The 15,421-nt window shown below is 44.2% G+C and overlaps 1 protein-coding gene across 1 annotated transcript; it reads right to left on the minus strand.

The window, feature by feature from the left end:
* Nucleotides 1-2,365: 2,365 nt before the first annotated feature.
* On the minus strand, nucleotides 2,366-12,511 carry LOC120037855 (proprotein convertase subtilisin/kexin type 6-like). The gene is made up of 5 exons (XM_038983822.1): nucleotides 11,994-12,511; nucleotides 8,929-9,033; nucleotides 4,972-5,097; nucleotides 3,315-3,458; nucleotides 2,366-2,446 (listed from the first exon to the last, which is right to left on the minus strand). Exons 1-5 carry the CDS (start codon nucleotides 12,228-12,230, stop codon nucleotides 2,366-2,368), a joined length of 693 nt encoding a protein of 230 aa, XP_038839750.1. The 5' UTR covers nucleotides 12,231-12,511.
* Nucleotides 12,512-15,421: the final 2,910 nt, after the last annotated feature.

Genomic DNA, 15,421 nt, shown 5'->3' on the forward strand with positions numbered 1-15,421 from the left:
TTGTGAAGGTGGTAAATGACCTTTTAATGGCGTCAGACCGAGGCTCTGCATCTGTCCTCGTGCTCCTAGACCTTAGTGCTGCTTTTGATACCATCGATCACCACATTCTTTTGGAGAGATTGGAAACCCAAATTGGTCTACACGGACAAGTTCTGGCCTGGTTTAGATCTTATCTGTCGGAAAGATATCAGTTCGTCTCTGTGAATGTTTTGTCCTCTGACAAATCAACTGTAAATTTCTGTGTTCCTCAAGGTTCTGTTTTGGGACCACTATTGTTTTCACTATATATTTTACCTCTTGGGGATGTTATTCGAAAACATAATGTTAACTTTCACTGCTATGCGGATGACACACAGCTGTACATTTCAATGAAACATGGTGAAGCCCCAAAATTGCCCTCGCTAGAAGCCTGTGTTTCAGACATAAGGAAGTGGATGGCTGAAAACTTTCTACTTTTAAACTCGGACAAAACAGAGATGCTTGTTCTAGGTCCCAAAAAACAAAGAGATCTTCTGTTAAATCTGACAATTAATCTTGATGGTTGTAAAGTCGTCTCAAATAAAACTGTGAAGGACCTCGGCGTTACTCTGGACCCTGATCTCTCTTTTGACGAACATATCAAGACTGTTTCAAGGACAGCTTTTTTCCATCTACGTAACATTGCAAAAATCTGAAACTTTCTGTCAAAAAATTATGCAGAAAAATTAATCCATGCTTTTGTTACTTCTAGGTTAGACTACTGCAATGCTCTAATTTCCGGCTACCCGGATAAAGCACTAAATAAACTTCAGTTAGTGCTAAATAAGGCTGCTAGAATCCTGACTAGAAACAAAAAATTGGATCATATTTCTCCAGTGCTAGCCTCCCTACACTGGCTTCCTGTTAAGGCAAGGGCTGATTTCAAGGTTTTACTGCTAACCTACAAAGCATTACATGGGCTTGCTCCTACCTATCTTTCCGATTTGGTCCTGCCGTACATACCTACACGTACGCTACGGTCACAAGACGCAGGCCTCCTAATTGTCCCTAGAATTTCTAAGCAAACAGCTGGATGCAGGGCTTTCTCCTAAAGAGCTCAATTTTTATGGAATGGTCTGCCTACCCATGTGAGAGACGCAGACTCGGTCTCAACCTTTAAGTCTTTACTGAAGACTCATCTCTTCAGTGGGTCATATGATTGAGTGTAGTCTGGCCCAGGAGTGTGAAGGTGAACGGAAAGGCTCTGGAGCAACGAACCGCCCTTGCTGTCTCTGCCTGGCTGGTTCTCCTCTCTCCACTGGGATTCTCTGCCTCTAACCCTATTACAGGGGCTGAGTCACTGGCTTACTGGTGCTCTTCCATGCCGTACCTAGGAAGGGTGTGTCACTTGAGTGGGTTGAGTCACTGACGTGATCTTCCTGTCTGGGTTGGCGCCCCCCCTTGGGTTGTGCCGTGGTGGAGATCTTTGTGGGCTATACTCGGCCTTGTCTCAGGATGGTAAGTTGGTGGTTGAAGATATCCCTCTAGTGGTGTGGGGGCTGTGCTTTGACAAAGTGCATGGGGTTATATCCTTCCTGTTTGGCCCTGTCCGGGGGTATCATCGGATGGGGCCACAGTGTCTCCTGACCCCTCCTGTCTCAGCCTCCAGTATTTATGCTGCAGTAGTTTATGTGTCGGGGGGCTAGGGTCAGTCTGTTATATCTGGAGTACTTCTCCTTCTCCGGTGTCCTGTGTGAATTTAAGTATGCTCTCTCTAATTCTCTCTTTCTCTCTTTCTTTCTCTCTCTCTCGGAGGACCTGAGCCCTAGGACCATGCCTCAGGACTACCTGGCATGATGACTCCTTGCTGTCCCCAGTCCACCTGGCCGTGCTGCTGCTCCAGTTTCAACTGTTCTGCCTGCGGCTATGGAACCCTGACCTGTTCACCGGACGTGCTACCTGTCCCAGACCTGCTGTTTTCAACTCTCTAGAGACCGCAGGAGCGGTAGAGATACTCTTAATGATCGGCTATGAAAAGCCAACTGACATTTACTCCTGAGGTGCTGACTTGCTGCACAACTCGACAACTACTGTGATTATTATTATTTGACCATGCTGGTCATTTATGAACATTTGAACATCTTGGCCATGTTCTGTTATAATCTCCACCCGGCACAGCCAGAAGAGGACTGGCCACCCCTCATAGCCTGGTTCCTCTCTAGGTTTCTTCCTAGGTTTTGGCCTTTCTAGGGAGTTTTTCCTAGCCACCGTGCTTCTACACCTGCATTTCTTGCTGTTTGGGGTTTTAGGCTGGGTTTCTGTACAGCACTTTGAGATATCAGCTGATGTAAGAAGGGCTATATAAATACATTTGATTTGATTTGATTTGACTGAGGGATGTTTGCTCTCACTTGTTCTCGTTGCTAGAATCATAACGAGGAGTTGGATCATGGTCGTTCCCGTTGACATCATAACTCGCCAGCTGGTCCTGGAGAGAGAGAGAGAGAGAGAGACAGAGATAGAGGGACAGAGACAGAGAACGAGATAGAGAAAGAAGAGAGACAGAGACAGAGACAGAGGGACAGAGACAGAGAAAGCGATAGAGAGAAGAGAGAGAACACGAAGAGAGCAACAGAGAGAGACAGATAGAAGGAGAAAACAAAGCACGTCTTGCTCACTAAAGGACATAAAACAGAAAAGGAAATATATTGACATGGTTTTTCCGCATTTCAGTCATATCTCATCTTGTGCACTATTAAAGAACCAGTGACAGATTGGAACCAACACCGGCCATAATTTAGAGACGTAATCCAATGTGTCAGGCACAGAAATGAAATTTGTCCGACAAAGGTGGTGTGTTGTTATGGCCTCAACAAATACTAGCAGTGTAGGTGTCTTGTTTTTGTGGACGTACCCTTTCACACAATCGTGCCAAACCAAACTGTTCTGGCCTGGGTATTTTCTTTTCACATTATCCTTTCCAGCAACTAAGGTGGTGGTGGTGGACGTTTTGTTATTATCTGTGTTATATTCTGTTCAATTCTTTATTCATATCCATTAGGGATGGGCACTGATATCAGTTGTAATTTTTCATTTGACAGCGATATCATTTTGGAATTTATAAACACTTTACTTTACTGTAGCCCTTTCAAAACATGAACATCAATCACCATTCAGTTCCCACTGGGCAAAACATAACCCAAAACACAACCCAAAACACAACCCAAAACACAACCCAAACAAAATGTAAATGCATCCAATGAGTTTTCAGTCACAAGCTTGATGTAGTCATGGTGTGCTAGGAATATGGGAACAAAACTTTTGACTATGTGAAGAGACCCCAATAGTATACTTACATAGTTCTGTGCCAGGTCAGGGTGGTTCCTCTCGATGCCGTCGTCCAGGATGGTGACCACCACGTTCTTGCCCGTGTAGCCTCTCTGCCACGCTGCCAGAATGTTCATCTCTGACCGACAGCGATTGTTCTTGTCCGTACAGTGCTGAGGAAGAGGACCACAGAGGACACATACAATGTTAATAGGAAACAGAGGAGTGGTCAGACTGGGGTCCTATGTTAATCAGTACGTACTGTATATCTGTCATGTCAACCGATGTGTCACTGACAACCTAAAAATGAAAAATAAGTTATCTTTATTCAACAGCAATGGCTTGGTTGTCCTTGAGTTTGTCATTTTTTCATCTTTGCATCCCACTTCCTAATTTGAATGTGAGGACATTGAAGAGCAATTTTTGTTCCCCTCAGATGAGTGAAACTGTCTGGAAGGATACTAGGGTCATGTTAAATAGGTACAAAAGGTTTTAAAACAGAATTAATCTGGGAGGTACTACCAGATATTGTCCAATAGGAACACTGATTTTCATTTTCTGAAGGTGTGCCCTTCTGAAGTCACCCAGCATTAGGGTGATGTGAGACAAACATGACCCTGAGTATAAATTCTCCATCCATTATCGTCTCTCTATATGTAATATCACCCAATCCCCTCCAACAGATCTGGGTTCACATCATGTGTTTTCTTTCAAATACTTTAGCAGCGCTTGATTTAGCTTGTCTGGCACAATGGAACAGAAAAGGCCTAAAAGTGTAAACCCTGCCCATCTGGCATTCCAGGCAGGCTTAATCTATCAAATGCTCAAAGTATTTGAGAGAACCAGGTCTGGATCCAAACCCAGTATCACAACCCAGCACTTCCCCTACATTTACCCAGCCCACGTTTCTTAAAAAGCATTAGGATTCTGCCCCTTGACTCCTATTTTTAGTATGCATGTTAAACACTCGCCCCAACAGACTCTGGCATGAGATATAGGATAAAGAGATATACAGCGTAAGCTCTGTGAGAGAGAAACCATTATAGGCCATCTGTCTGTTTAAAAATGTCTTCTCCCACAGAATGCCAAAGCGGAGGCCCATCCCCAGCATAGACAACGGTTACATTCCTGCCATGTAGTGCACATTCAGGTAGTGAATCATTTTACCCACATCCATCGCGTCTATAGCATCTAATCCATCCTAACCCCAGATTTACCCTGAGCCCTGAGAAGTTTGGACACTTCTCCCGAGTTGACAACAGAACTGCAGGCTCTGGACAATTTCACACTTGAGTTCCTACCCAACGCTCTTATCGTCAACCTGGTTTAATTACTAAAAGACGACCGGACCATAGCCGCAGAGATGCATTAGCTCAAGGCAGTTTGTATTAGACTGGTGTGGTGACAAAAACATGTTCAGGGAATAGTGGTGCACCTTAAACAGGGGGATCGATGCTGTCAAGGAGAAGTGAGGGCACTCGTTTGGGCCCGTCCAAAATGGCCCTCTATTCCCTAGATAATGCACTACTTTGACCAGGGACGATTAAAGTTTTCCATTGCGTGCCCTAATGAATATGACCCTGATTTTAATTTCAGCTAATTATTTATTATTTTATTCAATTATTTCAAGTACTACTACATATATGACTCCAGTGAGGATAGATGGTAGACATGTAGTGTACTTACAATATACCACATGTTGGACCATTTGGGGTCGTTGAAGTGGACGAAGTTGGGGTCAGGGCTTCTGGTGTCCCTTTGGATGTATCTCTTTACTCTCTGCTTCACCAGCTGCTGTTGGACCCAGTCAACCTAGAAAATCATCACACACACACACGCGTGCACACATGCACACCCACACAGTAGAGACCACAGGGACATTGTGGCTTGCTTAAGCGACTCCCAAGGACGGATATGGGAATGGAAATCACTGGTGAAGTTTTACACACATTAACAAACAAACACGTTTGTCGATTTGCAAATTGGAATGAATGACAATGTATCTGTCCCAAATGGCACCCTGTTCGCTATGTAGTGCATTACTTTTAACCAAGGCACATAGGGCTCTGGTCAAAAGTATTGCACTACATAGGGAACAGGGGGCATTTGGGAGCCATCCTATCTATTCTTAATCCATGTGATAAACACATTCAAATGCAAATTCACAAAGCACCTTGCATACGTACACACTCCGTTTACGTGCAGTGCAGTCCCAATTCAAAGACGTGTTTTAATTGCATGTGGTGTCTGCATGCTCCGATTCAGTGCATGCCTTCATAGCAGTCTCAAACCATTGCATATTAGGAGTTAATTGTACACAATGGGCCCGTTTCCCAGACACAGATTAAGCCTGGCCATAGACTTAAACGCATGCTCAATGGAGAATATCAATTGAAATAGCTTTAAAGTCCAGGACTAGGTTTAATCTGTATCCGGGAAACGTGTCCTATTTTATTAACTACTGTATATAGCCTACTGTAGTAAGTCTGACCAGTGGTTGTGGAGGAAGGCCGAGAAACCATATAGATGCCGGGTTTAGATTTCTCTTCTTGATAAGTTATGTTGTGACAGCGGTTGGTGGTTGGTGGTGAAATCACACAGGCTGGGGGGGGGGGCAGCAAATCAGGGGCCTGACAGAGGTAAAATTGGTTTCTAGGCATCAGCCCCAACCTTTCATTTAAACACACAGGGCTTAGAGCGTGATATGATCAGGATGAGCTCTGTTGAGGAGCTTCAGACTTTGGGCTTTGGCTTTTATTACTCTTGAGATCCTGCCTGTCTGAGTGAGATAATCTCAGGGAGAAGGCCAGAGGAGAGGCTCCCTAAACAGCTGTACTTTTATTCTTAAAGCTGCCTGTAGGCTAGAAGTGGAGGTTGGAAGGAGGCCTCCAGTAATACCTGATGGGCCTGATGTGATACGGGTGATGGGTACATGTATCTATGTATCTATCCAAGTGTATCTGTCTTGAGGTTCTGATAGGATTTTGATTGGATTGCCTTCTCTTGGTCCCTGATAGTGTGTGTGTGTGTGTGTGTGTGTGTGTGTGTGTGTGTGTGTGTGTGTGTGTGTGTGCGTGCGTGCGTGCGTGCGTGCGTGCGTGCGTGCGTGCGTGCGTGCGTGCGTGTGTGCGTGCGTGCGTGCGTGCGTATGTGTGTGTGTGTGTGTGTGTGCGTGCGTGCGTGTGTGTGCTTGTGTCAGTCTCTCTGCTTATGTTTCATCCAGACAGAGTAAATGACGAGATCTGGGCATGCAGAGAGAGAGACACTTGAGTGGAAAAATGGTCTGTCAACTATCACTATGTTAGGTATGTTAAAGACCCAGCTCTGTGTGCGGCTGCGTCTGTAAAACAGCTGGGCTGAAGTGGTCGGAAGAACAGAGGTACAACACTTTCTGGCGACAAAAAGGATTTGAACCCCTAACCATTACCGTATCCATAACACTAGCTCAACCCTTGCGCCTAATCTTAGAAGATGGGATCTGCATTAAGGGAAACAGCGCCGTCCGCCCCAGCACTTTTGTTATTAGTTTTGTTTGGTGGACTAAACAGAGGTGAGGTGTGTTGAGCAGAGTGGTCAACACTAAAAACACCAGTACATATTGTGCTGTTCTACTGCCCCTGAATGATGGTACTTCTTTGTTGTTGTGCTTCTACACCTGCATTGCTTGCTGTTTGGGGTTTTAGGCTGGGTTTCTGTACAGCACTTTGAGATATCAGCTGATGTACGAAGGGCTATATAAATACATTTGATTTGATTTGTAACACGCGAAACCGATGTGGCACTTTCACCATTAAGGATTCCAACTTTAAAGGGAAATTTCACTTCAAATATGAAGTTTTGCTCTTTACCATTAAATATTTCATCTGTCTGCCACATTTCTAACCCAGAGATATAAGTCAAAATCTGTAGCAGAGCACAAGAGCTGATGATGTCACAGGCTTGCATTCCCCAGTAGGCTCCTGCTACAGAAGCAAATATCAACAGCTGTCTCAGTGAATCAACTACAGCCAAGCTAAGTGGAAAATCATGTACATTTGAATTTCGAGGGAACTATCCCTAAGCTCATGTACTTGCTCATCTTTTGTGACTAACGTTATACTGTTGTGACTATGTATTTGCCAGTGGATACTGGTGGGAGTAGCTATAGGAGGACGACATTGTAATGGCAGGAACCGAATAATTGGAACGGAGTCAAACATGTGGTTTCCATATGTTTGATGTGTGTGATACCGTTGCATTGATTCCTCCTATAGCTCCTCCCACCAGCCTCCTCTGGTACTTGCTCATCTGTTGCTCCCGGGTTGCTGTTGGTGATAACAGACCTGGCCGTGACCCCGCTCTCCGAAGGTGTCTCAGGGGGAGTTAGGATATGCAGAAAACACATTTCCAATTCACACATGCTTAATAATAGACTTGTACATGTGTGAAATAGGAGAAATATACGCAACCACCAAACTATTATTACTACCAATCATCCTTTCTAGCATTCACCTTAGAAGTGAATCATAACTGTTCACTTAGTAATGTATTGATGTCAAAGGGAGACTATGGGCTCTATTTTAACAAACCTAACACAATGGTAAATCCATCTTTGCTAAATAGGTTAACTTGAACCCATTTGCCGTCCACATTGTTCTAAGTAATTGCATGGCTTCAATAGAATTCACACTGATATAGGGACTAGGTCTACAGTACATTACATTATGGCTGAGCATGGACATGCAAAACATTGTCAATAAGCAAGATTAAATTCATTATTGATAAGGCCTAAAAAGAGAATGAAACAACAAAACGAAACAACAACTTTAAAAAAAAAAGGCTATGTCACACTTACAGGCACCATAATTTCTTCCCTTGGGCATATAATATTAAAACAACGCAGACTATGGAGGGTTTTACACACATCCACAACGTGACCTGCGTGCTAAAATAATGTGGGCCTGCCTACAATGCAGAGATAAAAAGGGAATGTCAGCTCACTGTTTTACTTCTCTCAAACTTTACATTTTAATAAAGCTTTGGTGATTAAGATGTATTTCCAAGCGGTCTCGGGAGCCAAACCCTTTATCGACAGTCTTGACTACTTTGCGATTGATTTGGGCAGAAAAAAGCCTTCATTGAGAGGAGGCTATGCTTGGTTTTTAAACAAATGAAACAAAATGGGAAAAAACACCTTTTTTTTATGTTTCTAAATAGGAAGTATTCAGACTCCAAAAGCACATCAGGCTACTCTTGTTCCATGTTCATATTGGCAGTGTGCATCACGGCTGGATAGGCTGCATTTCTGCTGTCAAAAGTCATGTCATAACCATCTGCGTTACTGCTGAAACCAGCTTTTGGTTGGTCTTAAATATCCCTACCAGTACTGCCCGAAATTAGCACTTTGGATCATGTTTTTAAGGACACGCCTCAAATATTACCAACCCCTCCCATCTGAGCGTAAGTGTGCAGATGTTTGACAGGTAAATTGGCGAACCTGGTGTTAGGGCTGGAAAATGCAAATGCTCCGGTTTTCACATGACGAAATTGCAAACTAAAATGCGTTTGACACTAGCGCCGCCTTAATGTTAGCCGAAAATAGACCACTATGTGAAAATTCTAGGTTAGGATTCACCCTGAGTAACTACCAAGCAGATGTCTCACCTTTGGGTCCATCTGGATGAATGAGTGAGCGCCCCTAGTGGAGAAAGCTGCTCTGCGCACCACTCTGCTGTGGTGGAAATGGTAATGGTCCTCCAGACTCCCGATCTGGACAGCAACAACATGAAAACAAACAGTAGGGTTGTAGCGAGAAGAAGAAGAAGAAGAAGAAATACACTACAATCTTTACAGTATACATAAAAATGATGGTTCTAGGCAGCAGACAGGGTAATGCCAGGTTAAATCTGCATTCTACAGTACAGTGAGATATAAAGTATGCAGTCAGCAAGAACAAATATAATTGTATTGTGTGTTACTGTCTGTACATCAATGCAAATGGATATACGGTACATGATATTGGTTATCTAAGGATTATGGTACCTAAAACCAAACAACCTACATTGTTTTGAGAAAGAACATGTTTGCACCGGTATCCAACAATGTGAAGTTTGTGAACACATACAGATGTAGGACATTAATGTGAGCCAGTTTGCTACAGCAGGAAATGAATCATGCAGCAACAGGACATGTTAATTATTATGTGGATTATAATTCATGGACATTTTTGTAGGGGGTTGATACAATTTTTGTAAGGGAAAATCGAGTCTGAATTTTCAAAGTTGAAATTACAAACTCAGAAGCCTTTTTAAACCTCAAATAAACAAGGTTTTTTCTCCTGCAACATGGTGATCAAATTAAGATCCTACATTTGTACAGAAGGACTTTTTCTGCAAATGTTGCTTACTCAGAGGAAAATAACTATTTCAAATCCAAAGCACGTGAAGTAATAAATATAATTTTTTTTCTCTTGTGACTTTGCACCAAAAATGCGGGCAGGATTCCCAGAGCACATGTGCACTTCTGGCACTGAGCCGCATTATTATCTGAACCAGGACTTCTTTAACACTCTCTCTCTCTCTCGCTCAACCTTTCGCTACCTCCCTTCACCTCTTTCCCTCTGTCTTGTTCTCACTCATTTGCCATTTCACCCTCTTTCTCTCTCTGTCTCTTGCTCTATATGTCTCCCCCACTCATTTCAACTCTCTCTTTCCCTCTTTCTCTCTCTGTCTCTTGCTCTATATGTCTCCCCCCTCATTTCAACTCTCTCTTTCCCTCTTTCTCTCTCTGTCTCTTGCTCTATATGTCCCCCCCCCCCTCATTTCAACTCTCTCTTTCCCTCTTTCTCTCTCTGTCTCTTGCTCTATATGTCTCCCCCACTCATTTCAACTTTCTCTTTCCCTCTTTCTCTCACTCTGTTGTTCTCACTCCATTTATCCCCTCTTTCTCCCCCTCTGCCTTTCCCTCTGCCTTTCCCTCTGCCTTTCCCTCTGCATTTCCCTCTGCATTTCCCTCTGCATTTCCCTCTGCATCTCCATCCAAGTCTGTCAGTTCTTAGGAATTTGGAATGATTGCCTAGATAGCAAGCTGAGTGTACACAGACGCTGCAGATATAAAATGTCACAACATAAAAGGTCAAAGGTCCATTGAATAAACTTCAATTTCAGATACCACACTTCTCTGAATCATGCGAACACTGTATCAACCCTTATACCCTGAATAAATGTCTCATACTGTTAGGCTACAGTAGTTATGTGGGCTACGTCCGTACTCCTAAATGACTTGTTATCCTCAGATTCATGTCAATAATCTATAGAATATCTACAGCTTTCTTTTCATTGTAATAAACCCAGCTCCCCCATCCACAAGCATGTCCTCTTCACAGTCTGCATGAATTCTGCAAGGCTATCTATCAGCTGTCAGTACGGTAAATTCAAATGAAGATCCGTTAGGAAGTTCCATAGGGGTGAATCCCAATGGGAGACAGACTAAAATGTCAAGACCACATGATCATTTATTGCAGTTTATAGCATGTGGTCAACTTCAATAAGAAGGCTGCAACAGAAGCCATGCTGTGGGACACTCCTCTTAAAAAGAATCTGGATAATCAATGCATTACCCCCTGGGTAGGATTGTAAAGGCCTATTATGGCTAAAACAAGAGCAGAACAAATCCACTATTATAATTAAGTAAACCCATTCCAGTCATGTATAACATCCTTAAAGTGAAAACATCAATGGTGTACCAAGTTGGAATGTAGTCCTTTTCCAATTTGGGAAATGAAAATGACCCAATATTACGGAATTTGGGCACTTTCTTTTTTGGCACAGCGCCATTTCCAGTGTTGATCATCGTGCACAAGCCTACTGTAGTCTACAACACATTGTATAATTACAGCGTCATGTTTAGTCTCGTTGTATATGGACAGTGCAACGTGACCATTGCCCATAAGTCAACGGCCTGAAAAGAAGGTACTTCAGTGACGCTGGTGCGTTTGTGTTGCCAACTGAAAACCGCTGTGTAACTCTGAAAGCTGTACATTTGGCGCCGGGGTTCAGGTGCTTGCCAGACACGGATAATAATCGTGTGTGTTGCCAACTGAAAACCGCTGTGTAACTCTGAAAGCTGTACATTTGGCGCCGGGGTTCAGGTGCTTGCCAGACACGGATAATAATCGTGTGTGTTGCCAACTGAAAACCGCTGTGTAACTCTGAAAGCTGTACATTTGGCGCCGGGGTTCAGGTGCTTGCCAGACACGGATAATAATCGTGTGTGTTGCCAACTGAAAACCGCTGTGTAACTCTGAAAGCTGTACATTTGGCGCCGGGGTTCAGGTGCTTGCCAGACACGGATAATAATCGTGTGTGTTGCCAACTGAAAACCGCTGTGTAACTCTGAAAGCTGTACATTTGGCGCCGGGGTTCAGGTGCTTGCCAGACACGGATAATAATCGTGTGTGTTGCCAACTGAAAACCGCTGTGTAACTCTGAAAGCTGTACATTTGGCGCCGGGGTTCAGGTGCTTGCCAGACACGGATAATAATCGCACACGTCACTTTTCTTTGATTCCTCTATGAATGTCTCTGCATTATGATCGACAAATAGCCAGACTACTGTATCAAAGTTCAGCAGCCGAACTCGACAAAACATTAGACTATTGATCCGCAAAGCAGAAAGAGGGAATCACAACAGGGCAGGCTGCACAATATAAAAACACGGTAATGGTCTTACCTGTCCATAATTATTATAACCATATTTAACAGCTAGTTTATCCGCTTCTTCTTGTCCCCCTGCAATACGCACTGCCCAGTGATTTGTATAAACGTTCCGAGGGGCCAGCGACTGACAGATTTCTAAAGTTGATAATATCAAAATAAAAAATAAACACATTTTGGTGTCCGAAACTTGTCCTACAACATCAGCTCTAGAATACGGGATAAAACACATATCTAAAAATATAACACGCATGGACGCTCAAATTAGTCAATCGTCAATCCAACTCCATCAGAAAAAGCATGCTGTTTGTCATAAATCCATCATGTCCGAGCGAAATTTACAGCCGGGTTGACTGATATTTCATTCCTTTAAAAGTTGAAAATATGAACCTCAGGCGCCAACCCTTATCCCGCGCTAGCGCTCCTCTATATGTACGCACAAGCACCAATAGCGAATGCCATTCAGGCGCAGCCTATAGCAGCGGAACACACTGGTAAAGAGCCCGTCTGTGCGAACATCAAAGCCTCACTCATAGGGGATCGGTAGTAGCCCACGCCTCTCCAGCCAGCGCTATAATAGGAGCACGTCGCTCGGAAGAGTCAATGCGCTACTGAACAATGGCATAATTCCTCTGCCTTTGGCTGCTGCAACAATATGCAAATGAATTATTCAATAAACGACCCCAAAGTCCAATGATCTTAGAGAAATAAAGAAAATATTGATGCACTTGTCATCTGACTGTCAAGTAGGCCCTGTCTCTTGAAAACAGTTATGTTGATAGAAGACATTGGAGAGTGAAGAATGAATAACGGTTGAATAATGCAACATCCTGTCTATTTGTCAAGACTGCTGCTCTGCCATAGGCATACTGTATGGAAACATAAACTAGGAACTGCAATCAATCATTGTGATTGTGTGTCTCTACACAGCATGACAAACACACACACACGTTTTACCACACATATACACACACACACACACACACACACACACACACACACACACACACACACACACACACACACACACACACACACACACACACACACACACACACACACACACACACACACACATAGTGTACTATGTAGAGATTAGTAATGCTCCATGTCGGGAAGAAAGGGCCATTTGAGACACATCCTATATAGATAACAGTGGTGGCATTGTCCCCTTTTCTCATTTAAAAACAACGTTTGGGATTAGAGCATATCAAACACCCACAGTTTTTAAATTGGGAATTTTTTTCTCTGTTTGAACAAAAAATAGCTCATAAAATAATTATTGCAGCCAGATTTTTGGGGGGATATTTACAATGCTGATATGAGAATAGTCATTATTAACATCTTTACCAAGGCCATCTGTTCTCAATCTGGAGTTAACATAGAAGACCAGAACATTTCCATTCCCAAACCTCTGAGGGGGAATCATTACTGCGTCCCAAATGGCACCCTATTCTCTACATAGGGCTCTACTTTGACCAAATATACATGCACTACATAGGGAATAGGGTGCCATTTGGGATTTAGGATGCAGTCATCCTAAATGAATCACAATATTTGTTGCTGATTGCCACTAACTGTTCTGGCTTTGACTGAATCTGAATGCTGTTAAGGTTCTGTTGTGATCAAACTTGGACCTGTACTGAACGTCCCCTTATGGGACCGAGGTAAACGTCATGTTTTAATGTTCTTAGAACATTCTAAGAATGTCTGTGGGATAACTTCTCGCTGAAACCCTAAAAGGGACCTAATGGGAACATCGTCTAATGTCCTTAGGACGTTCTCTGTTTGCTGGGGGGGGGGGGGGGGGGGGGGGGGGGGGGGGGGGGGGGGGGGGGGGGGGGGGGGGGGGGGGGGGGGGGGGGGGGGGGGGGGGGGGGGGGGGGGGGGGGGGGGGGGGGGGGGGGGGGGGGGGGGGGGGGGGGGGGGGGGGGGGGGGGGGGGGGGGGGGGGGGGGGGGTACTTTACTAACTATGTGGCAATAGAAAAATGTCACCATGTACGCTAAATGTATCGTGAGACCCCTTTGCACAGGTACTGTAGACCTTTAAGAGAGAAATCCTCCAAGAGGCAATTTACTGGAATAACAAAAGGGAGCTGCAACAATGAACAAACATTAAAAAAAAACACTCAGCGAAGTTGGCAACCTTACCCACGCTCACAACCTTGGCGTCATCCTGGACTCCTCCCTCTCCTTCGACCACCCCATCAGACAGACTGTCAAATCCTTATCCTTCCCGCCTCTGTAACATTGCTAAGGACTCCCGTCCTACTGCTGAAACCCTCATCCATTCATTCATCTCCTCTCGACTCGACTATTTCAACTCATTCCTCTCCGCCACCAACTCAAGCTCCCTCCATAAACTCCAAATGGTTCAGAACTCTGCAGCCAGACTCCTCGTCCATACTAAGTCCTGGCAGCACGTCACCCAGTCCTTCCATGAACTCCACTGGCTCCCGGTCTCCGCATGCAACGAATACAAGATCCTCTTTCTGACCTACGAAGCTCTCCACCACCTTGCCCCCGCTTACCTCTCTGACCTTCTTCCCTACCAACCCACACGATCACCCTGTTCTACCACAGCAGGCCACCTTGTTGTCCCCAGCTCCAAGGTCCAGAGCTTCAGCAACAGGGACTTCTCTGGGGCTAAACCCAACCTAGGGAAATCCCTCCAGCCATCCGTGAGTCTATCGCCATTTTTCAGTCCCCACTTCACCATGGCTCCCCCTTAACCCCCCAAAGATGATGCTGTTGATTAATGTTTAAAACTTTAACAGTGATGGACCAGGTGTGCTTGTAATAACAGGCCTGTCAACATCACATGTTCACTTTTTTATGTGACATTCGGACTCTTTAAGTGGTTTTGATTGTTCCTCACTGTGCCTGTAGACCACAAAGATCGCATATGGAAGCATAGATGATCCCTCCCACTTATGAAGAGGAAGTTGAGGTATTGTCACATGCTTCACCATTACTCTTTTACAGTGTGTACAGAAAATTAGACATACAGTAAAGAACTGTTGCTGTGGTCATTTCGAGTCTTGCTTCACAACAGAACAATTCAGCATTGGGTTCTGTTTTATTGGGTGTTTATAAACAGATTCCGTTCATAAGCTGCTGATGATTGTTCTGGTGGGTGAGACTGGAGCAGGGAAGAGTGGAACTGGAAACACCATCCTGGGTAGAGAAGCATTTCAAGTGTATTTCTCTACAGAGTCTGTGACCACAGTGTCAGAAACATAGTGGCGAGGCGGATGAGAGGGAGGTTCATGTGACTGACACAGTCACACATCAGTCATTAAAGGAAATTAAAAGTGACATAGGAAATTGGATCAAATTGTCAGTCCCAGAACCCCATGCGTTTCTTCTTGTGATTGGCGTTGGGAAACACACAGCGGAGATGCCAGATGCAGTGAAGTGGATCCAGAAGAACTTTGGAAAAG

Source organism: Salvelinus namaycush, unplaced genomic scaffold (genome assembly GCF_016432855.1).
Source record: "Salvelinus namaycush isolate Seneca unplaced genomic scaffold, SaNama_1.0 Scaffold1930, whole genome shotgun sequence".
Classification (NCBI taxonomy): Eukaryota; Metazoa; Chordata; class Actinopteri; order Salmoniformes; family Salmonidae; genus Salvelinus; species Salvelinus namaycush.

Coding starts and splice junctions, on each gene's coding strand:
- LOC120037855 (XM_038983822.1), bottom strand. CDS start 12,230: ATGCGTGTTATATTTTTAGATATGTGTTTTATCCCGTATTCTAGAGCT. Junction 5,098..8,928: donor TCATCCAGATGGACCCAAAG/GTGAGACATCTG, acceptor ATGATTTTCTAG/GTTGACTGGGTCCAACAGCA. Junction 2,447..3,314: donor CTGACCTGGCACAGAACTAT/GTAAGTATACTA, acceptor CTCTCTCTCCAG/GACCAGCTGGCGAGTTATGA.